This window comes from Gobius niger, assembly GCF_951799975.1.
Source record: "Gobius niger genome assembly, chromosome: 16".
Classification (NCBI taxonomy): domain Eukaryota; kingdom Metazoa; phylum Chordata; class Actinopteri; order Gobiiformes; family Gobiidae; genus Gobius; species Gobius niger.
In genome coordinates this window covers 31,266,814-31,294,262 of record NC_136867.1, presented here as the reverse complement: position 1 = coordinate 31,294,262, position 27,449 = coordinate 31,266,814, and the positions used below count along the sequence as shown (strand labels likewise).

At 47.9% G+C, this 27,449-nt stretch overlaps 2 protein-coding genes across 2 annotated transcripts; one reads left to right on the top strand and one right to left on the bottom strand.

Annotated features, from left to right (window-relative positions):
- Positions 1–1,664: 1,664 nt before the first annotated feature.
- On the bottom strand, positions 1,665–7,147 carry LOC306975982 (uncharacterized protein). Its single transcript, XM_079573810.1, has 7 exons — positions 7,027–7,147; positions 6,369–6,490; positions 5,704–5,964; positions 5,527–5,637; positions 3,534–3,640; positions 3,377–3,467; positions 1,665–1,796 (listed from the first exon to the last, which is right to left on the bottom strand). The coding sequence occupies exons 1-7, from the start codon at positions 7,121–7,123 to the stop codon at positions 1,680–1,682; spliced, it is 906 nt and encodes a 301-aa protein (XP_079429936.1). The 5' UTR covers positions 7,124–7,147; the 3' UTR covers positions 1,665–1,679.
- A 325-nt stretch (positions 7,148–7,472) lies between these two features.
- Positions 7,473–27,310, top strand: srp54 (signal recognition particle 54). The gene is made up of 17 exons (XM_079573923.1): positions 7,473–7,539; positions 9,724–9,783; positions 9,894–9,989; positions 10,223–10,314; positions 10,487–10,571; positions 12,052–12,156; positions 15,528–15,594; positions 16,732–16,789; positions 16,924–17,074; positions 17,152–17,300; positions 17,685–17,785; positions 21,696–21,782; positions 21,898–21,971; positions 22,077–22,185; positions 26,417–26,587; positions 26,682–26,777; positions 27,102–27,310. The coding sequence occupies exons 3-17, from the start codon at positions 9,912–9,914 to the stop codon at positions 27,191–27,193; spliced, it is 1,515 nt and encodes a 504-aa protein (XP_079430049.1). The 5' UTR covers positions 7,473–7,539; positions 9,724–9,783; positions 9,894–9,911; the 3' UTR covers positions 27,194–27,310.
- Positions 27,311–27,449: the final 139 nt, after the last annotated feature.

The following is a 27,449-nucleotide window of genomic DNA, read 5'->3' as shown; positions in this document are numbered from 1 at the left end:
ATTAAATAAATAGATTAGTCAGTTAAAAGCGAAGATAAAAAGGCGGGTCTTGAGCTGCTCTTAAACACATGAACGTTCTTTAGATGGTGAAGAACGTCCTAGTGGGGGGGGGGGGTGTGTATATAACAGAGAAAGTGTTTCCAGTGAATGAATAATAATGAGCTGTGATTTGACTGTAGCTTCTTTAATAACACCGGCTCACACTTGTATTGCACTTTACAAGCCTGTGTCACAAGCTCCTCAAAGTACTACAGTCATTATTCATTCACTTCAGCTGTTATTGAAGCCACAGCCGCCCTGGGGCAGACTGTCCATGTACCACGTGGCTATAATGTGTTGTTCATATCCTGAGCTCTTATTATGTCAGTGCCCTCTGCTGGACACGTGTGGAACCCTTCATTTTTCAATTTAATGCCCCCTAGTGGCTACAATGAGCACTCTGGTTATTCATAACTCCGCACAGGGATGGGCTAAAGCCAGAGACTTACTTTTTAAACACTCTAGAACAGGGCTTCATTTGATCCCCCAACTTTCACTTTTTCAGGGTAAAGATTTGATCTGATATAATGGGGTTTAATGAGTGTTCCCCGAATTCATCACATCAGACCAAAAGTGTTCCTGCAAATACAAACGTACAAATGAAGCCCTGCTGTAGGATTCCTGCTGTACAGGGGCCGGATCAGGCCCGCGGGCCGTATGTTTGACACCCCTGAGGGAGCAGCTCCTGTTTCCTCCAGTGTTTTTATCTCTGTGTCAAAGGCTTTGTGATGAAGTGCTCCTGAAACTGCTCTTCAGAAGCTCTTCAGAAGCTTCATGAAGTTGTTCGGACGAGCTGGAAATATTTTGTCTAAAAACTTCAGGCAAGTTTTCATTCTCTGCTGTTAAAGATAAATAACTTTCATTTAACGTTTCATGACCTTTTTATCAGACGTGTTTGTTTTGAACTTGTAAACGATATTGAGGATTTGTTTTTAAGGAGGACGGACTTAACAGCTCGTTCTTGAGGAAAACCTGATTTACACAAGCCCAATATTTACAAAGTTATTACACATTTGTTAAGTGGTGACGTCACAGACGTGCGAGAAACTACAAAAAACTCTTTAAAACCACAATCATTATCTCTGAAACTCACAGAGAGTTACTGAACACACTTATTAATCACAACCATGAGCCAAACATGAACCTGCTGCTGTAAAAGCTACGCTACATCCGGGTTAGCGGAGATAAATGCTAACGGCTACGCAAACCCCGGAAGTAGCGACTTCTGTAAATATGACTTTTTTAGCAGGAGTTTCAGCATTTTTGGCTCATGAGTCTGAGAAATCAGTCGGTTCAGTCACTCTCTGTGAGTTTCACAAATATTGATGTTGTTTTTAAGAGTTTTTAATGTTTTATTTCTCACATATTTGCCGCTCTGCGAGGACGTCACGTATGGAAACCGTCGACCACATGATTCACATCAGCCATTTTATCGCGTGAGGCAATAAATACACTTTGTGATTCTGTAAAAGACAGCGCTGGATAGAAAAGTTTATTTTGTTCTGTCACAGGAACGGAACAGGAAGTGACGGTTCACACTTCCTGTGAAGCTGGTTCATCTCTTCACAATCCTGGGCCCGGGCTGCAGAGGATCATGGGTAATGTAGTCCCCTCAGGCCCGCGGTCACATGACCCCGAGGTCACATGACCCGGTACAGGTGAATCTCTCGAAACGACTCGTTCTGTGTCGGGTCTCGGGTCAAATACAGGTCGTAGTTCACAGGAAGCTCCTCCAGCCAATCACAGGGCGGCGTCTCCTGGAGGGACAGGGGGCGGGGCACAGGTGAGAGGGGCGGGGCACAGGTGAGAGGGGCGGGCACAGGTGAGAGGGGCGGGGCACAGGTGAGAGGGGCGGGCACAGGTGAGAGGGGCGGGCACAGGTGAGAGGGGCGGGGCACAGGTGAGAGGGGCGGGGCACAGGTGAGAGGGGCGGGGCACAGGTGAGAGGGGCGGGGCACAGGTGAGAGGGGCGGGGCACAGGTGAGAGGGGCGGGGCACAGGTGAGAGGGGCGGGGCACAGGTGAGAGGGGCGGGGCACAGGTGAGAGGGGCGGGGCACAGGTGAGAGGGGCGGGCACAGGTGAGAGGGGCGGGGCACAGGTGAGAGGGGCGGGCACAAGTGAGAGGGGCGGGGCACAGATGACAGGGGCGGGCACAGGTGAGAGGGGCAGGCACAGGTGAGAGGGGCGGGCACAGGTGAGAGGGGCGGGGCACAGGTGAGAGGGGCGGGCACAGGTGAGAGGGGCGGGGCACAGGTGAGAGGGGCGGGCAGCCTTAGAGAGTGAAGAGAATGAAGAGAGTGAAGAGAGTGAAGAGCGTGAAGAGCATGAGGAGAGTGAAGAGAGTGAAGAGCATGAGGAGAGTGAAGAGAGTGAAGAGCATGAGGAGAGTGAAGAGAGTGAAGAGCATGAGGAGAGTGAAGAGCATGAGGAGAGTGAAGAGCATGAGGAGAGTGAAGAGTGTGAAGAGCATGAGGAGAGTGAAGAGCATGAGGAGAGTGAAGAGAGTGAAGAGCATGAGGAGAGTGAAGAGCATGAGGAGAGTGAAGAGCATGAGGAGAGTGAAGAGCATGAGGAGAGTGAAGAGTGTGAGGAGAGTGAAGAGTGTGAAGAGCATGAGGAGAGTGAAGAGAGTGAAGAGCATGAGGAGAGTGAAGAGCATGAGGAGAGTGAAGAGCATGAGGAGAGTGAAGAGCATGAGGAGAGTGAAGAGCATGAGGAGAGTGAAGAGTGTGAAGAGCATGAGGAGAGTGAAGAGAGTGAAGAGCATGAGGAGAGTGAAGAGCATGAGGAGAGTGAAGAGCATGAGGAGAGTGAAGAGCATGAGGAGAGTGAAGAGTGTGAAGAGCATGAGGAGTGTGAAGGGAGTGAAGAGCATGAGGAGAGTGAAGAGCATGAGGAGCGTGAGGAGCGTGAGGAGAGTGAAGAGCATGAGGAGAGTGAAGAGCATGAGGAGAGTGAGGAGCGTGAGGAGAGTGAAGAGCATGAGGAGAGTGAAGAGCATGAGGAGAGTGAAGAGCATGAGGAGAGTGAAGAGTGTGAAGAGCATGAGGAGTGTGAAGGGAGTGAAGAGCATGAGGAGTGTGAAGGGAGTGAAGAGCATGAGGAGTGTGAAGAGCATGAGGAGCGTGAGGAGCGTGAGGAGAGTGAAGAGCATGAGGAGAGTGAAGAGCATGAGGAGAGTGAAGAGCATGAGGAGAGTGAAGAGTGTGAAGAGCATGAGGAGTGTGAAGGGAGTGAAGAGCATGAGGAGTGTGAAGAGCATGAGGAGTGTGAAGAGCATGAGGAGCGTGAGGAGCGTGAGGAGCGTGAGGAGCGTGAAGAGCGTGAAGCGCAGACCTGCAGTCGGCTGAAGCTCTCCTGGACGCCGGGAACCGTCACTAACAAACAGCCTTTCCTCCTGAAGTTTTCGGAGATGAACCTCCAACATCTGAAACACAGAGGAGTCCGTCAGTCTGCCCCGGGGCGGCTGTGGCTGCGGCCTGTGACCTCTGACCTGAGCTGCTGCTGAGGCTCCAGGAAGAACTCGAACACGTTGTTCATGACGAGGACATCAGCGCTTTGCAGCAGCGCCCCCTGCAGGAGGACGTCCGAGTGCAGCGCCTGAGACACACAATGGGGCAGTACTGAGTCAGACCACAGGGGGCAGTGCTGAGTCAGACCAGAGGGGCAGTGCTGAGTCAGACCACAGGGGGCAGTACTGAGTCAGACCACAGGGGGCAGTACAGAGTCAGACCACAGGGGGCAGTACTGAGTCAGACCACAGGGGGCAGTACTGAGTCAGACCACAGGGGGCAGTACAGAGTCAGACCACAGGGGGCAGTACTGAGTCAGACCACAGGGGGCAGTACTGAGTCAGACCACAGGGGGCAGTACAGAGTCAGACCACAGGGGGCAGTACAGAGTCAGACCACAGGGGGCAGTACTGAGTCAGACCACAGGGGGCAGTACTGAGTCAGACCACAGGGGGCAGTACAGAGTCAGACCACAGGGGGCAGTACTGAGTCAGACCACAGGGGGCAGTACTGAGTCAGACCACAGGGGGCAGTGCTGAGTCAGACCACAGGGGGCAGTACTGAGTCAGACCACAGGGGGCAGTACTGAGTCAGACCACAGGGGGCAGTACTGAGTCATCTGGACACTCCCCCACAGGCCCCGCCCTCACCTGGACACGCCCCCACAGGCCCCGCCCTCACCTGGACACACCCCCACAGGCCCCGCCCTCACCTGGACACACCCCCACAGGCCCCGCCCTCACCTGGACACTCCCCCACAGGCCCCGCCCTCACCTGGACACGCCCCCACAGGCCCCACCCTCACCAGGACACACCCCCACAGGCCCCGCTCTCATCTGGACACACCCCCACAGGCCCCGCCCTCACCTGGACACTCCCCCACAGGCCCCGCCCTCACCTGGACACGCCCCCACAGGCCCCACCCTCACCAGGACACACCCCCACAGGCCCCGCTCTCATCTGGACACACCCCCACAGGCCCCGCCCTCACCTGGACACACCCCCACAGGCCCCGCCCTCACCAGGACACACCCCCACAGGCCCCGCTCTCATCTGGACACACCCCCACAGGCCCCGCCCTCACCTGGACACACCCCCACAGGCCCCGCCCTCACCTGGACACGCCCCCACAGGCCCCGCCCTCACCTGGACACACCCCCACAGGCCCCGCCCTCACCTGGACACGCCCCTCCAGGCCCCCCCTCACCTGGACACGCCCCCACAGGCCCCGCCCTCACCAGGACACACCCCCACAGGCCCCGCTCTCATCTGGACACACCCCCACAGGCCCCGCCCTCACCTGGACACACCCCCACAGGCCCCACCCTCACCTGGACACGCCCCCACAGGCCCCACCCTCACCTGGACACGCCCCCACAGGCCCCGCCCTCACCTGGACACGCCCCCACAGGCCCCGCCCTCACCTGGACACACCCCCACAGGCCCCGCCCTCACCTGGACACGCCCCCACAGGCCCCGCCCTCACCTGGACACGCCCCCGTAGGCCCCGCCCTCACCTGGACACGCCCCACAGGCCCCGCCCTCACCTGGACACGCCCCCACAGGCCCCGCCCTCACCTGAACACTCCCCCACAGGCCCCGCCCTCACCTGGACACTCCCCCAGAGGCCCCGCCCTCACCTGGACACGCCCCCACCCTCACCTGGACACGCCTCTCCAGGCCCCGCCCTCATCTGGACACGCCCCTCCAGGCCCCGCCCTCATCTAGACACACCCCTCCAGGCCCCGCCCTCACCTGGACACGCCCCCACAGGCCCCGCCCTCACCTGGACACTCCCCCACAGGCCCCGCCCTCACCTGGACACACCCCTTGTAGGTCCCGCCCTCACCTGGACACACCCCTTGTAGGTCCCGCCCTCACCTGGACACGCCCCCACAGGCCCCGCTCTCACCTGGACACGCCCCCACAGGCCCTGCCCTCACCTGGACACGCCCCTCCAGGCCCCGCCCTCACCTGGACACGCCCCTGCAGGCCGTACTTGTGGATGATCTGATTCTGGAGTTTGACAAAGTCCTCGTTGAGTTCGACGCCGATGAGTCGCGCGGCGGAGCTGAACTCGTGACCCTGAAACAGGCCAGAGGTCAGAGGTCAGAGGTTTAATGTGAGGAGGTTCATCGACCCTGCACTGACCCCGAACAGCACGGCGCCCAGGCGGGAGCCCACGTCCACCAGGGTGCGCCCCGTCAGGTCGGGCAGGACGTTCAGGAACAGGAACCTCAGCTCCGGCGCAGAGAAGGAGTGGGACACGAACTCGAGCTCCTCCGTCTGAGTGGAGCCGCAGTGACCACAGAAACTCCGGCTCAACTTTCCCTCCTCACACATGGAGTCCACAAGGCTCTCATCCAACAGGAAGGAGTCCACGTGCACTGTGCGCCGTGCACACTGCGCCATCTGCAACACACACACACACGTTTGTAATCCAACCCTAACCCCGAACCCCGAACCTCGAACCCTGAACCCCCAAACCCTGAACCCCCAAAACTAACCCTGAACCCCCAAACCCTGAACCCCCAAAACTAACCCCAACCCTGAACCCCCAAACCTAACCCTGAACCCCCAAACCCTGAACCCCCAAAACTAACCCTGAACCCCCAAACCTAACCCTGAACCCCCAAACCCTGAACCCCCAAAACTAACCCCAACCCTGAACCCCCAAACCTAACCCCAACCCTAACCTTAACCCAATTCTAACCCTAGACCTTTGGACCTCTGTGTCAGTAAAGGTGGATCTACAGCAGGAGTTTCATGGACCTCTGTGTCAGTAAAGGTGGATCTACAGCAGGAGTTTCATGGACCTTTGTTGCAGCGAAAGTCTCCGACGGCAGCGTGGCGTCCGGAGGCAGAGACGCCCTCAGATCTTCTGCGATGTTCTCCAGGATCACGCTCCTGTTGTCCCTCAGCAGAGACTCCACCTCCTCTGCACACGTACAAAATAAAATGATTAATGCTATAATGAACATTATTATTACAAAGAAAATAATGCTGACTGGCACTGGTAACAAAATCCAGATCTCCAGTGGAGTCCAGTGGAGATGTGACTTCACTGATGGGCTTTTTCCTGCTTTTTGTTTTATGGTTTTATTCAGCACAAAACATAAAATGAATAAAACATTAGACCTAAAGCTGTAAAATATCCTGACATTTTGAATTTGGTTTCCTCACTTTATGTCATTACCCTTACATTGTTTTTTTAGTCTTGTTTTGATATAAAACTGCAGTGGATTTAGTAACTTCCTTTTGAAATATCCTCAAATATCCACATTTTTCTCATATTGTGAGATACTTTTTAACCAAATAAAACCTGCAGAGCTGCTTCTTTGGGGACACCGGGGTTTGAAGGAAAAGTGTGACTCGTGAAGTGCAGGGAAGGAGACAGACTTTGGGAAAGATCTGGACCTGCTCAAAGAAAACCTTAAAAACCTCCATGTGCGCGTGCGCGTGCCCGTGTCTCACCTGAGCTCGTGACCCACTGCAGTAACCGGCCCACGTGCTCAGGCGCGGTCAGCTTCAGGAGTTTCTTCAGCTCACGCTTCGCTTCAGAGAAATCCATCTTTGTTTACCTCCACCGCGCATGCGCAGAGCACGGGCACGTAAATTCAAATTAAAGTAAAAAAAACAAAACGTGTTAATCATCAGGAAAAGTCAATAACAACACGGAGATAAAACAACAACAACCAAACACTTAATTACAAAATAATAATAATTTTAAAATACGCCTGAACCCGAGCGGAAGTGGACTGTTTCCGTTGACTCGGGTTTTTATTAATTTATTATTTTTCTTTTTATTATTATTTTCTTCTTCCCTTTTCTCATGTTTCCCCTATTTTTTCTCCTTTTTCTTACTTTTTTTCTTACTTTTTTGTATTATTTTCTCCTTCTCTTTTTTACTTCCGGGTTCCGCTGGTGTGATGACGCTGCGCTGTTGCTCCGTGTGAACCGTCTGTGAAGCTCCTTCTCTGTTTAAAGGTGAGTTTCTGCTCCGTTTCTCCGCTTCAGCCCCGCGTCTCTGTCGCTGTGGTGAAGCAGAAAGAAGCGGCCCGTGTTTCCTCTGCGCTGACACGACGCGGAAATCCCCCGGAGCTTCGTGAAAAGGTGACGATTAAGAGAAATGTCCGCGGAAGCTAATGCTAAGCTAACGGCGGCCATGTTGTTTCTGAAATAAACAACAAATAAGACCGAGCGCAGAGGCTTAAATGTGGTTTAAATGTGTTTTTTAAAGTACATGGAGCTTAGTTTGATCTTTCTTCTGTGTTTTTACGGCTGACCCTTTGGTTAATGCGATAAAAACATCCGAATATTCAGACTTTAGCTGCGGTTTGGTCACAGATGTTTTCAGTTTCACCTGAAAAGGAGCTGTTTATTCATTTGAAACGGAATTATCCACTGATAATGACAAGAATGACAATTGTTTTGATAAATAACAATAACTGCTAATCACATTTCTTACTATTTTTTATTGTGTTAATGATAAGAAATGGTAAAACCTCCTTGTTTGCCAGCGCTGCAAAAGTCTGTTGATTGTATGTTGACAATTGTAACAACAGTAGGATAAAACTTAACTCACAAATACATACAGATTTGTGTTCTGACACTGATATAGAACACTCAGAAAGGATTGTACTTTGTTTAGTTAATGTAAATGTAAAAGTAATGTATAACTGTAGCATCATGAATTGCAAATGTAATGTACATGAACAAGGGGTCGACTCCCTTTGAGCTTCTATTCACTGTACGATTGTGAAACTCTGGAGAAAGAGAAAATGTTAATTGCTCAAATAAACTACACAAACAATCGGAAGAAAAGGGCAGTCCACAGGGGATTACAGGAGTCTGAAGGTGATACAGATGTGAGTAAAGCTTTAGTTCACCTTTAGCTCTGATAAATGTGTTCAGTGTCATCGTCTCCAGTGCAGAAGACTCAGTTTTCTCCACACACGTCACTAAGTCTGGCACAATAATAATATATCGACACATGACGGATAAACGACACACTTTTGGCTCCTCATCTGTGCATTTATTTACCTGTAAGATCGACGTTATTTTGAACTGAAGTGAATTGTGTTTCACAGTACTTCACTTTTATTGCTTGTGAGAGATTTAAGATGTGAATAAGTACTTTTCAAGCAAATGTTTTCTATAGATAGTTCTATAATCGGCAAACAGAGCGTTGTTTTATTTATTTATCAGGGACGATTCAGTTCAGGTTTGCAGCTCGTGTCCCTGCACCTTTCTCTACACAGTTTACAATAATGAAATACACGAATATAACATTTCTGTAAAGCCTTTTCGATCACACACAGATGCTCACTCCTACAGTCACACAGACTCGGGAACAGGAAGAGCTTTGTTTGTTTTCAGCCAAGACTTAAAGTGAACGTTTTAAACTGATGCTTTTCAGCTCTGTGGGTGACGGACCTTGCTGTGTGGAATGGTTCGGTTGTTATTGAGCCTCTGTATAAATGAACCGAGGCTCAGGTGCTTTGACACATTTGAATACTAGTTTGAGAAGGAACAGCCAGAAGAACATAGCCAGAGTCGCCCCATTCTCTCTCGGGCCAACACGGAGACGCTCATGCATGCTTTTATCACTAGTGCCCTGCTTTCTGGTCTTCCCACAAAGAGGATCTCAGGTCTACAGCAGCTTGTGTCCTGAAGACCAGGAGGCGGGACCACATTACACCGGTTTCAGAATCGCTGCATTGGCCCCGTGTGTTTCAGGAGCGATTTTAAAGTTCTTTTAATGGTTTTTAAAAGTCTTAATGGTCTTGGTCCTTCTTATCTTTCTGAACTGCTTTTACCTTCTGAACCTTCACGGCCCCTTCGCTCCTCCTCAGGGGTCTCCTAGTGATTCCTAAATATTACGGCCTCTGGAACCACCTGAGGAGGAGCTCAGGGCTGAGGAGAACGTTCATGTTTTTAAGACCCGCCTTTTTTAGCTTCGCTTCAACTGACATCTGTTTATTTTTCTTTGTATTGTTTGTGGTCGATCATGGATGTAGCTCAGACTTCAGAGGAACATTCACTGTGAATAAATGTAACTTGTTTTGTCCTCCGTGGCTCTGGAGGCTCCTGACCTCCGTGGCTCTGGAGGCTCCTGACCTCACACTCTAACGCTCTGAGGTTCCTCTAATGTCCTGGTCTCTGTCTCAGGTTCATCTGGCTCTCGGAGGCTCGTCCTCCTCAAACATCAGTCCTTTCTCTGTGGATCAGGTGAGTCAGTCAGATGTTTCCTCATGTGGAAGTACTGCAGTATTTCCTGTCTGTGTACTGCAGTATTTACTGTCTGTACTGCAGTATTCAGCGTCTGTGTCTCTGCCCAGTGAGTCCCGGCCGTAAACATGGTGCTGGCGGATTTAGGACGTAAGATCACCTCCGCTCTGAGGTCCCTGAGCAACGCCACCATCATCAATGAAGAGGTAACGCTTTGCTTTTATCACAGTCCAGACGTTACAGCCAGAAAATAAACTCAGTGGTCTTTGCTAAATAACAAAATAAAGTGGTTCTGAATCCAAAAGCTCTGAAGTGAACTCTGATGCTCAGATGTTCTGATGTTCTGACGTTCAGATCTTCTGATGTTCTGATGTTCTGACGTTCAGATCTTCTGATGTTCTGATCTTCTGACGTTCTGATGTCCTGATGTTCTGTGCAGGTGCTGAATGCGATGCTGAAGGAGGTCTGTGCGGCGCTGCTCGAGGCCGACGTCAACATCAAACTGGTCAAACAGCTGCGCGAGAACGTCAAGTGAGTCCAGTCTGACCTGTGTGTGACCTCTGACCTGTGTGTGACCTCTGACCTGTGTGTGACCTCTGACCTGTGTGTGACCTCTGACCTGTGTGTGACCTCTGACCCTGTGTGTGACCTCTGACCTGTGTGTGACCTCTGACCTCTGACTGACCTCTGACCCTGTGTGCAGGTCGGCCATAGACCTGGAGGAAATGGCGTCTGGTCTGAACAAACGCAGGATGATCCAACACGCCGTGTTCAAGGAGCTGGTCAAGGTTAGACTCACACCAACACCTCCTCCATGAACCTCCTCCAACATGAACCTCCTCCTCCATGTACCTCCTCCTCCATGAACCTCCTCCTCCATGAACCTCCTCCATGAACCTCCTCCTCCATGAACCTCCTCCATGAACCTCCTCCTCCATGAACCTCCTCCTCCATGAACCTCCTCCTCCATGAACCTCCTCCTCCATGAACCTCCTCCTCCATGAACCACCTCCTCCATGAACCTCCTCCTCCATGAACCTCCTCCATGAACCTCCTCCATGAACCTCCTCCATGAACCTCCTCCTCCATGAACCTCCTCCTCCATGAACCACCTCCTCCATGAACCTCCTCCTCCATGAACCACCTCCATGAACCTCCTCCATGAACCTCCTCCAACATGAACCTCCTCCATGAACCTCCTCCATGAACCTCCTCCATGAACCTCCTCCAACATGAACCTCCTCCAACATGAACCTCCAACATGAACCTCCTCCTCCATGAACCTCCTCCTCCATGAACCTCCTCCTCCATGAACCTCCTCCTCCATGAACCTCCTCCAACATGAACCTCCTCCTCCATGTACCTCCTCCTCCATGAACCTCCTCCTCACACTAAGTCCGCTTTACGCTTTAGGACCATCGTGACCAAAGGTTGATGTTCTTGAATGTGATGATGTCGTAATGTCAGCTGATAAAACGTCATTAAACTAGATTAAACTAGATTAAACTAGATTAAATCTGCCTTTATTAGAGACTGCCGTCCCTCAGGTTAGGGTGTCGCCGTGCGGCCCGCGGGCCAGAGATGAATTATTCACATTTGATTAAAGAGGAATAACCCCTTGAGATGAACCATCTGGTGTTGGAAGAGGTCCTCGTTTGCAGGTCAAATAAAGCAGAAAACACATAGACAAAAAAACAAAACAGTTACAATAATGATCATCAATATGTAACACAACTCACACCAAACACACACATGTTCCAACAAACACGCACACAGTCACTCACACGGCTGAAATCTTTGGACTTTCCCATTTTGTCCAGTTCTTTCCTCCGTTCATTTAAATGTTTGTAAATCTTTAACCAAAAACTGCACTGAAACACAAAAACTTTTCTTTCTTTTGTGGCACTTTAACAGTTTAACAGTTTAACAGTGTTTGAAACGTCATTAAAAAGCATTAATTTGGACTTGTTTGAGTTAAATGTTATGGAGATATCGACCATAAACCGGGTCCATCATGATCACGGTTACCATAGTTACCAGCTCTGTTTACACTCACGCTCAGGCTTCAGAACCTTCGGTCTGGGATGTTCTGCTGTTCCTGGACTGTCATAAATGTGATGATTGTGTTGACCTCTCGTTCTCCTCATGTTCTCCTCATGTTCTCCTCATGTTCTCCTCATGTTCTCCTCATGTTCTCCTCATGTTCTCCTCATGTTCTCCTCATGTCCTCATGTTCTCATGTTCTCATGTTCTCCTCTCATTCTGCAGTTGGTGGACCCTGGAGTCAAAGCTTGGACTCCGACCAAAGGAAAGAACAATGTCATCATGTTTGTGGGTCTGCAGGGCAGCGGCAAAACCACCACCTGCTCCAAGGTAAACCACACCCACACCTGTTTACCACACCTGTTTACCACACCTGTTTACCACACCTGTTTACCTACACCTGTTTACCCACACCTGTTTACCACACCTGTTTACCACACCTGTTTACCCACACCTGTTTACCACACCTGTTTACCTACACCTGTTTACCACACCTGTTTACCACACCTGTTTACCACACCTGTTTACCACACCTGTTTACCACACCTGTTTACCACACCTGTTTACCCACACCTGTTTACCTACACCTGTTTACCACACCTGTTTACCCACACCTGTTTACCACACCTGTTTACCCACACCTGTTTACCCACACCTGTTTACCACACCTGTTTACCTACACCTGTTTACCACACCTGTTTACCCACACCTGTTTACCACACCTGTTTACCACACCTGTTTACCACACCTGTTTACCCACACCTGTTTACCTACACCTGTTTACCACACCTGTTTACCCACACCTGTTTACCACACCTGTTTACTACACCTGTTTACCACACCTGTTTACCACACCTGTTTACCACACCTGTTTACCCACACCTGTTTACCACACCTGTTTACCACACCTGTTTACCACACCTGTTTACCACACCTGTTTACCACACCTGTTTACCCACACCTGTTTACCACACCTGTTTACCACACCTGTTTACCACACCTGTTTACCCACACCTGTTTACCTACACCTGTTTACCACACCTGTTTACCCACACCTGTTTACCTACACCTGTTTACCACACCTGTTTACCCACACCTGTTTACCACACCTGTTTACCACACCTGTTTACCACACCTGTTTACCCACACCTGTTTACCTACACCTGTTTACCACACCTGTTTACCCACACCTGTTTACCTACACCTGTTTACCTACACCTGTTTACCTACACCTGTTTACCCACACCTGTTTACCTACACCTGTTTACCCACACCTGTTTACCTACACCTGTTTACCTACACCTGTTTACCCACACCTGTTTACCACACCTGTTTACCTACACCTGTTTACCTACACCTGTTTACCACACCTGTTTACCTACACCTGTTTACCTACACCTGTTTACCTACACCTGTTTACCCACACCTGTTTACCTACACCTGTTTACCACACCTGTTTACCACACCTGTTTACCACACCTGTTTACCTACACCTGTTTACCTACACCTGTTTACCACACCTGTTTACCACACCTGTTTACCTACACCTGTTTACCTACACCTGTTTACCACACCTGTTTACCACACCTGTTTACCACACCTGTTTACCACACCTGTTTACCTACACCTGTTTACCACACCTGTTTACCCACACCTGTTTACCTACACCTGTTTACCACACCTGTTTACCACACCTGTTTACCACACCTGTTTACCACACCTGTTTACCACACCTGTTTACCACACCTGTTTACCACACCTGTTTACCTACACCTGTTTACCTACACCTGTTTACCACACCTGTTTACCTACACCTGTTTACCTACACCTGTTTACCTACACCTGTTTACCACACCTGTTTACCTACACCTGTTTACCACACCTGTTTACCTACACCTGTTTACCTACACCTGTTTACCTACACCTGTTTACCACACCTGTTTACCTACACCTGTTTACCTACACCTGTTTACCTACACCTGTTTACCACACCTGTTTACCACACCTGTTTACCTACACCTGTTTACCTACACCTGTTTACCACACCTGTTTACCCACACCTGTTTACCACACCTGTTTACCCACACCTGTTTACCACACCTGTTTACCACACCTGTTTACCTACACCTGTTTACCTACACCTGTTTACCACACCTGTTTACCACACCTGTTTACCACACCTGTTTACCACACCTGTTTACCTACACCTGTTTACCCACACCTGTTTACCACACCTGTTTACCACACCTGTTTACCACACCTGTTTACCTACACCTGTTTACCCACACCTGTTTACCACACCTGTTTACCACACCTGTTTACCACACCTGTTTACCACACCTGTTTACCACACCTGTTTACCTACACCTGTTTACCTACACCTGTTTACCACACCTGTTTACCTACACCTGTTTACCACACCTGTTTACCTACACCTGTTTACCTACACCTGTTTACCACACCTGTTTACCTACACCTGTTTACCACACCTGTTTACCTACACCTGTTTACCCACACCTGTTTACCTACACCTGTTTACCTACACCTGTTTACCACACCTGTTTACCACACCTGTTTACCACACCTGTTTACCACACCTGTTTACCTACACCTGTTTACCACACCTGTTTACCCACACCTGTTTACCACACCTGTTTACCACACCTGTTTACCACACCTGTTTACCACACCTGTTTACCACACCTGTTTACCACACCTGTTTACCTACACCTGTTTACCCACACCTGTTTACCCACACCTGTTTACCTACACCTGTTTACCACACCTGTTTACCTACACCTGTTTACCTACACCTGTTTACCACACCTGTTTACCCACACCTGTTTACCACACCTGTTTACCACACCTGTTTACCACACCTGTTTACCCACACCTGTTTACCACACCTGTTTACCACACCTGTTTACCCACACCTGTTTACCCACACCTGTTTACCACACCTGTTTACCACACCTGTTTACCACACCTGTTTACCTACACCTGTTTACCCACACCTGTTTACCACACCTGTTTACCCACACCTGTTTACCACACCTGTTTACCACACCTGTTTACCCACACCTGTTTACCACACCTGTTTACCACACCTGTTTACCTACACCTGTTTACCTACACCTGTTTACCACACCTGTTTACCCACACCTGTTTACCACACCTGTTTACCCACACCTGTTTACCACACCTGTTTACCACACCTGTTTACCCACACCTGTTTACCCACACCTGTTTACCACACCTGTTTACCACACCTGTTTACCACACCTGTTTACCTACACCTGTTTACCCACACCTGTTTACCACACCTGTTTACCTACACCTGTTTACCTACACCTGTTTACCCACACCTGTTTACCTACACCTGTTTACCTACACCTGTTTACCTACACCTGTTTACCTACACCTGTTTACCACACCTGTTTACCACACCTGTTTACCACACCTGTTTACCACACCTGTTTACCACACCCACACCTGTTTACCTACACCTGTTTACCTACACCTGTTTACCACACCTGTTTACCTACACCTGTTTACCACACCTGTTTACCACACCTGTTTACCACACCTGTTTACCACACCCACACCTGTTTACCACACCTGTTTACCCACACCTGTTTACCCACACCTGTTTACCTACACCTGTTTACCACACCTGTTGACGGTCGTGTGTGTTTTTACAGTTGGCCTATTATTACCAGAGGAAAGGCTGGAAGACCTGCCTGATCTGCGCCGACACCTTCAGAGCCGGTAAACTCTCCTCAGACCCTCCTGCTCTGAGGACCATCAAACATCTCACTTATATCTCACTCTCCTCCTGCTCTGAGGACCATCAAACATCTCACTTATATCTCACTCTCCTCCTGCTCTGAGGACCATCAAACATCTCACTTATATCTCACTCTCCTCCTGCTCTGAGGACCATCAAACATCTCACTTATATCTCACTCTCCTCCTGCTCTGAGGACCATCAAACATCTCACTTATATCTCACTCTCCTCCTGCTCTGAGGACCATCAAACATCTCACTTATATCTCACTCTCCTCCTGCTCTGAGGACCATCAAACATCTCACTTATGTCTCACTCTCCTCCTGCTCTGAGGACCATCAAACATCTCACTTATATCTCAGACTCTCCTCCTGCTCTGAGGACCATCAAACATCTCACTTATATCTCAGACCCTCCTCCTGCTCTGAGGACCATCAAACATCTCACTTATATCTCAGACCCTCCTGCTCTGAGGACCATCAAACATCTCACTTATGTCTCAGACCCTCCTCCTGCTCTGAGGACCATCAAACATCTCACTTGTATCTCAGACCCTCCTCCTGCTCTGAGGACCATCAAACATCTCACTTATATCTCACTCTCCTCCTGCTCTGAGGACCATCAAACATCTCACTTATATCTCACTCTCCTCCTGCTCTGAGGACCATCAAACATCTCACTTATATCTCAGACCCTCCTGCTCTGAGGACCATCAAACATCTCACTTATATCTCACTCTCCTCCTGCTCTGAGGACCATCAAACATCTCACTTATGTCTCACTCTCCTCCTGCTCTGAGGACCATCAAACATCTCACTTATATCTCACTCTCCTCCTGCTCTGTGGACCATCAAACATCTCACTTATATCTCACTCTCCTCCTGCTCTGAGGACCATCAAACATCTCACTTATGTCTCAGACCCTCCTCCTGCTCTGAGGACCATCAAACATCTCACTTATATCTCACTCTCCTCCTGCTCTGAGGACCATCAAACATCTCACTTATATCTCAGACCCTCCTCCTGCTCTGAGGACCATCACACATCTCACTTATATCTCAGACTCTCCTCCTGCTCTGAGGACCATCAAACATCTCACTTGTATCTCTGTGTTCAGGCGCCTTCGATCAGCTCAAACAAAACGCCACTAAAGCCCGGATCCCGTTCTACGGCAGGTGAGACTCCGCCTCCTCCAGACACGGACCCCGAGGTCATCGTGTTAGCAGATGTTATTAGTTATTAACATGTTATTAACTTGTTATTACCGTGTTATTAACGTGTTAACGTGTTATTACCGTGTTGTTAACAGCTACACAGAGATGGACCCCGTGGTCATCGCGGCCGAAGGCGTGGAGAAGTTTAAGTCGGAGAACTTTGAGATCATCATCGTGGACACCAGCGGGCGACACAAACAGGAGGACTCTCTGTTCGAGGAGATGTTGCAGGTTTCCAACGCCGTGGTGAGTCCCAGGCCCCGCCTCCTCGTCGCCCGGGCGCCACCTCTCCTCACTGACCCCTCCCCCCTCTGTCTCCGTAGCAACCGGACAACATCGTGTACGTGATGGACGCGTCGATCGGCCAGGCCTGTGAGGCTCAGGCCAAAGCCTTCAAAGACAAGGTGGACGTGGCCTCAGTCATCGTCACCAAGCTGGACGGGCACGCCAAAGGGGGCGGAGCTCTGAGCGCGTGAGTCACACTAACGTAACGCCACAGGGGGCGGAGCTCTGAGCGCGTGAGTCACATTAACGTAACGCCACAGGGGGCGGAGCTCTGAGCGCGTGAGTCACATTAGCATAACGCCAAAGGGGGCGGAGCTCTGAGCGCGTGAGTCACATTAGCATAACGCCACAGGGGGCGGAGCTCTGAGCGCGTGAGTCACACTAACATAACGCCAAAGGGGGCGGAGCTCTGAGCGCGTGAGTCACACTAACATAACGCCAAAGGGGGCGGAGCTCTGAGCGCGTGAGTCACATTAGCATAACGCCAAAGGGGGCGGAGCGTGAGTCACATTAGCATAACGCCACAGGGGGCGGGGTTTCGAGGTGATAAACTCGTGCTGTGTCTGTGCAGAGTGGCGGCGACTCGCTCCCCCATCATCTTCATCGGGACCGGCGAGCACATCGACGACTTCGAGCCGTTCAAGACTCAGCCTTTCATCAGCAAACTGCTGGGTACGACTCAGGTCCACAAGCTACACAAGCTACACAAGCTACACATGCTACACAAGCTACACAAGCTACACAAGCTACACAAGCTACACATGCTACACAAGCTACACAAGCTACACATGCTACACATGCTACACATGCTACACAAGCTACACATGCTACACATGCTACACATGCTACACAACCTACACAACCTACACATGCTACACAAGCTACACAAGCTACACAAGCTACACAAGCTACACATGCTACACATGCTACACAACTACACAAGCTACACAAGCTACACATGCTACACAAGCTACACAAGCTACACATGCTACACATGCTACACATGCTACACAAGCTACACAAGCTACACATGCTACACAACTACACAAGCTACACAAGCTACACATGCTACACAAGCTACACAAGCTACACATGCTACACAAGCTACACAAGCTACACAAGCTACACATGCTACACAAGCTACACATGCTACACAAGCTACACAAGCTACACAAGCTACACAAGCTACACATGCTACACAACTACACAAGCTACACAAGCTACACAAGCTACACATGCTACACATGCTACACAAGCTACACAAGCTACACATGCTACACAAGCTACACAAGCTACACAAGCTACACATGCTACACAACTACACAAGCTACACAAGCTACACATGCTACACAAGCTACACAAGCTACACATGCTACACAAGCTACACAAGCTACACAAGCTACACATGCTACACAAGCTACACATGCTACACAAGCTACACAAGCTACACAAGCTACACATGCTACACAAGCTACACAAACCACACATGCTACACAAGCTACACAAACTACACAATCTACACATGCTACACAACTACACAAACTACACATGCTACACATGCTACACAACTACACAAACTACACATGTTACACATGCTACACATGCTACACAAGCTACACAAGCTACACAAGCTACACAACTACACAAGCTACACAAGCTACACATGCTACACAACTACACAAGCTACACAAGCTACACAAGCTACACAAACCACACATGCTACACATGCTACACAAGCTACACAAGCTACACATGCTACACAAGCTACACAAGCTACACAAGCTACACAAGCTACACATGCTACACAAGCTACACATGCTACACAAGCTACACAAGCTACACAAGCTACACAAGCTACACATGCTACACAAGCTACACAAGCTACACATGCTACACAAGCTACACAAGCTACACAAGCTACACATGCTACACATGCTACACAACTACACAAGCTACACATGATACACAAGCTACACATGATACACAAGCTACACAAGCTACACAAGCTACACATGCTACACATGCTACACATGCTACACATGCTACACAAGCTACACAAGCTACACAAGCTACACATGCTACACATGCTACACAAGCTACACAAGCTACACAACCTACACAAGCTACACATGCTACACATGCTACACAACCTACACAACCTACACATGCTACACAAGCTACACAAGCTACACAACCTACACAAGCTACACAAGCTACACAAGCTACACAACCTACACAACCTACACAACCTACACATGCTACACATGCTACACATGCTACACAAGCTACACAAGCTACACAACCTACACAACCTACACATGCTACACATGCTACACATGCTACACATGCTACACAACCTACACAAGCTACACAAGCTACACAAGCTACACAAGCTACACAAGCTACACATGCTACACATGCTACACATGCTACACAACCTACACAAGCTACACAAGCTACACAAGCTACACAAGCTACACAAGCTACACATGCTACACAACCTACACATGCTACACATGCTACACAACCTACACATGCTACACAAGCTACACATGCTACACATGCTACACATGCTACACATGCTACACAAGCAGTTACACAAGCTACACAAGCTACACATGCTACACAACCTACACATGCTACACATGCTACACAACCTACACATGCTACACAAGCTACACATGCTACACATGCTACACATGCTACACATGCTACACAAGCTACACATGCTACACATGCTACACATGCTACACAACCTACACATGCTACACATGCTACACAACCTACACAAGCTACACAAGCTACACATGCTACACATGCTACACAACCTACACATGCTACACAAGCTACACATGCTACACATGCTACACATGCTACACATGCTACACAAGCTACACATGCTACACATGCTACACATGCTACACAACCTACACATGCTACACATGCTACACAACCTACACAACCTACACAACCTACACAAGCTACACAAGCTACACATGCTACACATGCTACACATGCTACACATGCTACACATGCTACACAACCTACACATGCTACACAACCTACACAAGCTACACATGCTACACATGCTACACAACCTACACATGCTACACATGCTACACATGCTACACAACCTACACATGCTACACAAGCTACACAAGCTACACAAGCTACACATGCTACACAAGCTAAACAAACCACACATGCTACACATGCTACACAAGCTACACAAGCTACACAAGCTACACATGCTACACAAGCTACACAACCTACACAACCTACACATGCTACACAAGCTACACAAGCTACACAACCTACACAAGCTACACAAGCTACACATGCTACACAAGCTACACAACCTACACAACCTACACATGCTACACATGCTACACAAGCTACACAAGCTACACAACCTACACATGCTACACATGCTACACAAGCTACACAAGCTACACAACCTACACATGCTACACAACCTACACATGCTACACATGCTACACAAGCTACACAAGCTACACAACCTACACAAGCTACACAAGCTACACAACCTACACAACCTACACATGCTACACAAGCTACACAAGCTACACAACCTACACATGCTACACATGCTACACATGCTACACAAGCTACACAAGCTACACAACCTACACAAGCTACACAAGCTACACATGCTACACAACCTACACATGCTACACATGCTACACATGCTACACAACCTACACAACCTACACAACCTACACAAGCTACACATGCTACACATGCTACACAACCTACACAACCTACACATGCTACACAAGCTACACAAGCTACACAAGCTATACAAGCTACACAAGCTACACATGCTACACATGCTACACAAGCTACACATGCTACACAAGCTACACAAGCTACACAAGCTACACAAGCTACACAAGCTACACATGCTACACATGCTACACATGCTACACAACCTACACAACCTACACATGCTACACAACCTACACAAGCTACACATGCTACACAAGCTACACATGCTACACATGCTACACAACCTACACAAGCTACACAAGCTACACATGCTACACAACCTACACATGCTACACAACCTACACATGCTACACATGCTACACATGCTACACAACCTACACATGCTACACATGCTACACATGCTACACAACCTACACAACCTACACAAGCTACACAAGCTACACATGCTACACATGCTACACAACCTACACATGCTACACAAGCTACACAAGCTACACAAGCTACACAAGCTACACATGCTACACATGCTACACATGCTACACATGCTACACAACCTACACATGCTACACATGCTACACAAGCTACACAAGCTACACAAGCTACACAAGCTACACAAGCTACACATGCTACACATGCTACACATGCTACACAACCTACACAAGCTACACAAGCTACACATGCTACACAAGCTACACATGCTACACAAGCTACACAAGCTACACATGCTACACAAGCTACACATGCTACACAAGCTACACAAGCTACACATGCTACACAAGCTACACATGCTACATGCTACATGCTTACATGTAGTAACGTGTGTTTGTTTCAGGGATGGGCGACATCGAGGGCCTGATCGACCGAGTGAACGAACTGAAACTGGACGACAACGAGGAGCTCATCGACAAACTCAAACACGGTCAGAACCCATGACCCGACAGCTGTTCAATAATGATCTGAGATGTTTATAACATGTTAATAACATGTTATTAACTTGTTAATAACGTGTTCATAATGCTGTTCCTGTGCCTCAGGTCAGTTCACCCTCAGAGACATGTATGAACAGTTCCAGAACATCATGAAGATGGGCCCCTTCGGACAGATCATGGTCAGTGTTTCATTAACATCATGTTCTTGTGTTGATACCCCGTGTGGCCTGTAGGTGGCGCTCTGCTGCGTGTCGATTCTGTGATTAACACCCGTGTGTGTTCAGGGCATGATCCCGGGCTTCGGCACAGACTTCATGAGCAAAGGAAACGAACAGGAGTCAATGGCTCGACTCAAGAAACTCATGACCATCATGGACAGCATGAACGACCAGGGTGAGGCTGACGACCAGGACACCACCAAAACATCACCAAAACATGACCAAAACATGACCAAAATACGACCAAAACATGACCAAAACATGACCAAAACATCACCAAAACACGACCAAAACATCACCAAAAAATCACCAAAACACGACCAAAACACGACCAAAACACCACCAAAACATCACCAAAACATGACCAAAACGTGACCAAAACACGACCAAAACACGACCAAAACATGACCAAAACACGACCAAAACATCACCAAAACACGACCAAAACACGACCAAAACACCACCAAAACACCACCAAAACACCACCAAAACATGACCAAAACATGACCAAAACATGACCAAAACATGACCAAAACACCACCAAAACGTCACCAAAACGTCACCTAAACGTCACCAAAACGTCACCAAAACATGACCTAAACATGACCAATACATGACCAAAACATGACCTAAACATGACCTAAACATGACCTAAACATGACCTAAACATCACCACGATATCACCAATACATGACCAATACATGACCAATACATGACCAATACATGACCAATACATGACCTAAACATGACCTAAACATGACCTAAACATGACCTAAACATGACCTAAACATCACCAAAACATGACCAAAACATGACCAAAACATGACCAAAACACGACCAAAACATGACCAAAACATGACCAAAACATGACCAAAACACGACCAAAACATGACCAAAACATCACCAAAACACGACCAAAACATCACCAAAACACGACCAAAACATGACCAAAACACGACCAAAACACGACCAAAACATCACCAAAACATCACCAAAACACGACCAAAACATCACCAAAACACGACCAAAACATGACCAAAACACGACCAAAACATCACCAAAACACGACCAAAACATGACCAAAACACGACCAAAACACGACCAAAACACGACCAAAACACGACCAAAACATCACCAAAACATGACCAAAACATGACCAAAACATCACCAAAACACGACCAAAACATCACCAAAACATCACCAAAACACGACCAAAACATCACGAAAACACCACCAAAACACCACCAAAACACCACCAAAACACGACCAAAACATCACCAAAACACGACCAAAACACGACCAAAACATGACCAAAACACGACCAAAACATCACCAAAACACGACCAAAACACGACCAAAACATCACCAAAACATCACCAAAACACGACCAAAACACGACCAAAACATCACCAAAACACGACCAAAACACCACCAAAACATCACCAAAACGTGACCTAAACATGACCTAAACATGACCTAAACATGACCTAAACATGACCTAAACATCGCCAAAACACGACCAAAACACGACCAAAACACGACCAAAACATCACCAAAACACCACCAAAACACCACCAAAACATCACCAAAACACGACCAAAACACGACCAAAACATCACCAAAACATCACCAAAACATCACCAAAACATCACCAAAACTTGACCTAAACATGACCTAAACATGACCTAAACATCGCCAAAACACGACCAAAACACCACCAAAACACCACCAAAACACGACCAAAACATCACCAAAACACGACCAAAACACGACCAAAACATCACCAAAACATCACCAAAACATCACCAAAACACGACCAAAACACGACCAAAACATCACCAAAACACGACCAAAACACGACCAAAACACGACCAAAACATCAACCAAAATATCACCAAAATACGACCAAAACACGACCAAAACACGACCAAAACATCACCAAAACATCACCAAAACATCACCAAAACACGACCAAAACATCACCAAAACACGACCAAAACACGACCAAAACACGACCAAAACATAACCAAAATACGACCAAAACATGACCAAAACACGACCAAAACACGACCAAAACACGACCAAAACATCACCAAAATACGACCAAAACATGACCAAAACACGACCAAAACATAACCAAAATACGACCAAAACATGACCAAAACACGACCAAAACACGACCAAAACATCACCAAAACACGACCAAAACATGACCAAAACACGACCAAAACATCACCAAAACACAACCAAAACATCACCAAAATACGACCAAAACACGACCAAAACATCACCAAAACACGACCAAAACATCACCAAAACACGACCAAAACACGACCAAAACACCACCAAAACATCACCAAAACACGACCAAAACATCACCAAAACACGACCAAAACACGACCAAAACATCACCAAAATACGACCAAAACATGACCAAAACACGACCAAAACACGACCAAAACATCACCAGAATACGACCAAAACATCACCAGAATACGACCAAAACATCACCAAAACACCACCAAAACATGACCAAAACATGACCAAAACATGACCAAAACATGACCAAAACACGACCAAAACATCACCAGAATACGACCAAAACATCACCAAAATACGACCAAAACACGACCAAAACACCACCAAAACATCACCAAAACATCACCAAAACATCACCAAAACACGACCAAAACATCACCAAAACATCACCAAAACATCACCAAAACATCACCAAAACACGACCAAAACATCACCAAAACATCACCAAAATACGACCAAAACAGGACCAAAACATCACCAAAACACCACCGAAACATCACCAAAACATCACCAAAACATCACCAAAACATCACCAAAACACGACCAAAACATCACCAAAACATCACCAAAATACGACCAAAACAGGACCAAAACATCACCAAAACACCACCGAAACATCACCAAAACACCACCAAAACATCACCAAAACATCACCAAAACATCACCAAAACACGACCAAAACATCACCAAAACATCACCAAAACATCACCAAAACACGACCAAAACATCACCAAAACACGACCAAAACACGACCTAAACATCACCAAAACATCACCACAACACGACCAAAACATCACCAAAACACGACCAAAACACGACCAAAACATCACCAAAATACGACCAAAACACGACCAAAACACGACCTAAACATCACCAAAACATCACCACAACACGACCAAAACATCACCAAAACACGACCAAAACACGACCAAAACATCACCAAAATACGACCAAAACACGACCAAAACATGACCAAAACATGACCAAAACACGACCAAAACATCACCAAAATACGACCAAAACACGACCAAAACATCACCAAAACACGACCACAACACGACCAAAACATCACCAAAACACGACCAAAACATCACCAAAACACGACCAAAACATCACCAAAATACGATCAAAACACGACCAAAACATCACCAAAACACGACCAAAACATCACCAAAACATCACCAAAACACGACCAAAACACGACCAAAACACGACCAAAACACGACCAAAACATCACCAAAACACGACCAAAACACGACCAAAACATCACCTAAACATCACCAAAACATCACCAAAACACGACCAAAACATCACCAAAACACAACCAAAACATCACCAAAACACGACCAAAACACGACCAAAACACGACCAAAACATCACCAAAACACGACCAAAACATCACCAAAACACCACCAAAACATCACCAAAACACCACCAAAACATCACCAAAACACGACCAAAACACGACCAAAACACGACCTAAACATAACCAAAACACGACCAACACACGACCAAAACACGACCAAAACATGACCAAAACATCACCAAAACATCACCAAAACATCACCAAAACATCACTAAAACACGACCAAAACATCACCAAAACACCACCAAAACATCACCAAAACACGACCAACACACGACCAAAACACGACCAAAACATGACCAAAACATCACCAAAACATCACCAAAACACGACCAAAACATCACCAAAACACGACCAAAACATCACCAAAACACGACCAAAACACGACCAAAACATCACCAAAACACCACCAAAACATCACCAAAACACCACCAAAACATCACCAAAACATGACCAAAACATGACCAAAACACGACCTAAACATCACCAAAACACGACCAAAACACGACCAAAACACGACCAAAACATGACCAAAACATCACCAAAACACGACCAAAACATCACCAAAACATCACTAAAACACGACCAAAACATCACCAGAATACGACCAAAACATCACCAAAACACGACCAAAACATCACCAAAACACGACCAAAAAGCGACCAAAACACGACCAAAACACGACCAAAACAACTGTGTTACAGTTGTGTTCCTCTTTCAGAGCTGGACAGTAAGGACGGGGCGAAGCTCTTCAGTAAAATGCCCAACAGGATCCAGAGAGTGGCTCGAGGCTCGGGCGTCGCCACCCGGGACGTCCAGGAGCTGCTCACTCAGTACACCAAGTTCGCCCAGATGGTGAAGAAGATGGGCGGGATCAAGGGGCTGTTCAAAGGTAACGGGACTAAACTGGACTGAACCGGACTGAACCGGGCTGAACCAGGCCCCTCTGCTGCCCCCTGCTGACCCACATCATCACTGTGTTTCAGGAGGCGACATGTCCAAGAACGTGAACCCGTCACAGATGGCCAAACTCAACCAGCAGATGGCCAAGATGATGGACCCGCGAGTCCTGCACCACATGGGTCAGTACTACTACTATTATACTACTACTACTACTATTATACTACTACTACTACTACTACTACTACTACTACTACTACTACTACTACTACTACTACTACTACTACTACTACTACTACTACTACTACTACTGCTACTACTTCTGCTACTACTGCTACTACTACTACTATTATTCTACTACTACTTCTGCTACTGCTCATTATTGAAGAGTTTTCTGGTTCAAGAGGGATTAAGGAGCATCAGCAGTGTCTCAGTGAACGGGGACGGCCGGGTCTGTTGCGTGTTCCTGACGTGTTACTGACGTGTGTCATGCGTGTTCTCCACAGGCGGAATGGCCGGTCTTCAGTCCATGATGCGGCAGTTCCAGCAGGGGGCGGCGGGGAACATGAAGGGCATGATGGGATTCAACAACATGTGACCTGCTGCGGCCAAATAAGGACTGTACGGCCACGCCCACTCACAGCCCGGGGGCGGAGCTAATCATAAACGCTTTTAGCAAAAACTGATAAACGGAGTTGACCTGGAACAAACCCTCACAGTCCAGCAGGGGGCGCCAAACCCTACACGACACCAGATCAATGAGGTCTTTTCTAAACCGGTTCCTCTCAGGTTCAGGTTTGTTTTTCCAAAATGGGACTAAATAAAACCAAACTGAACTCATTTATTCACCTGTT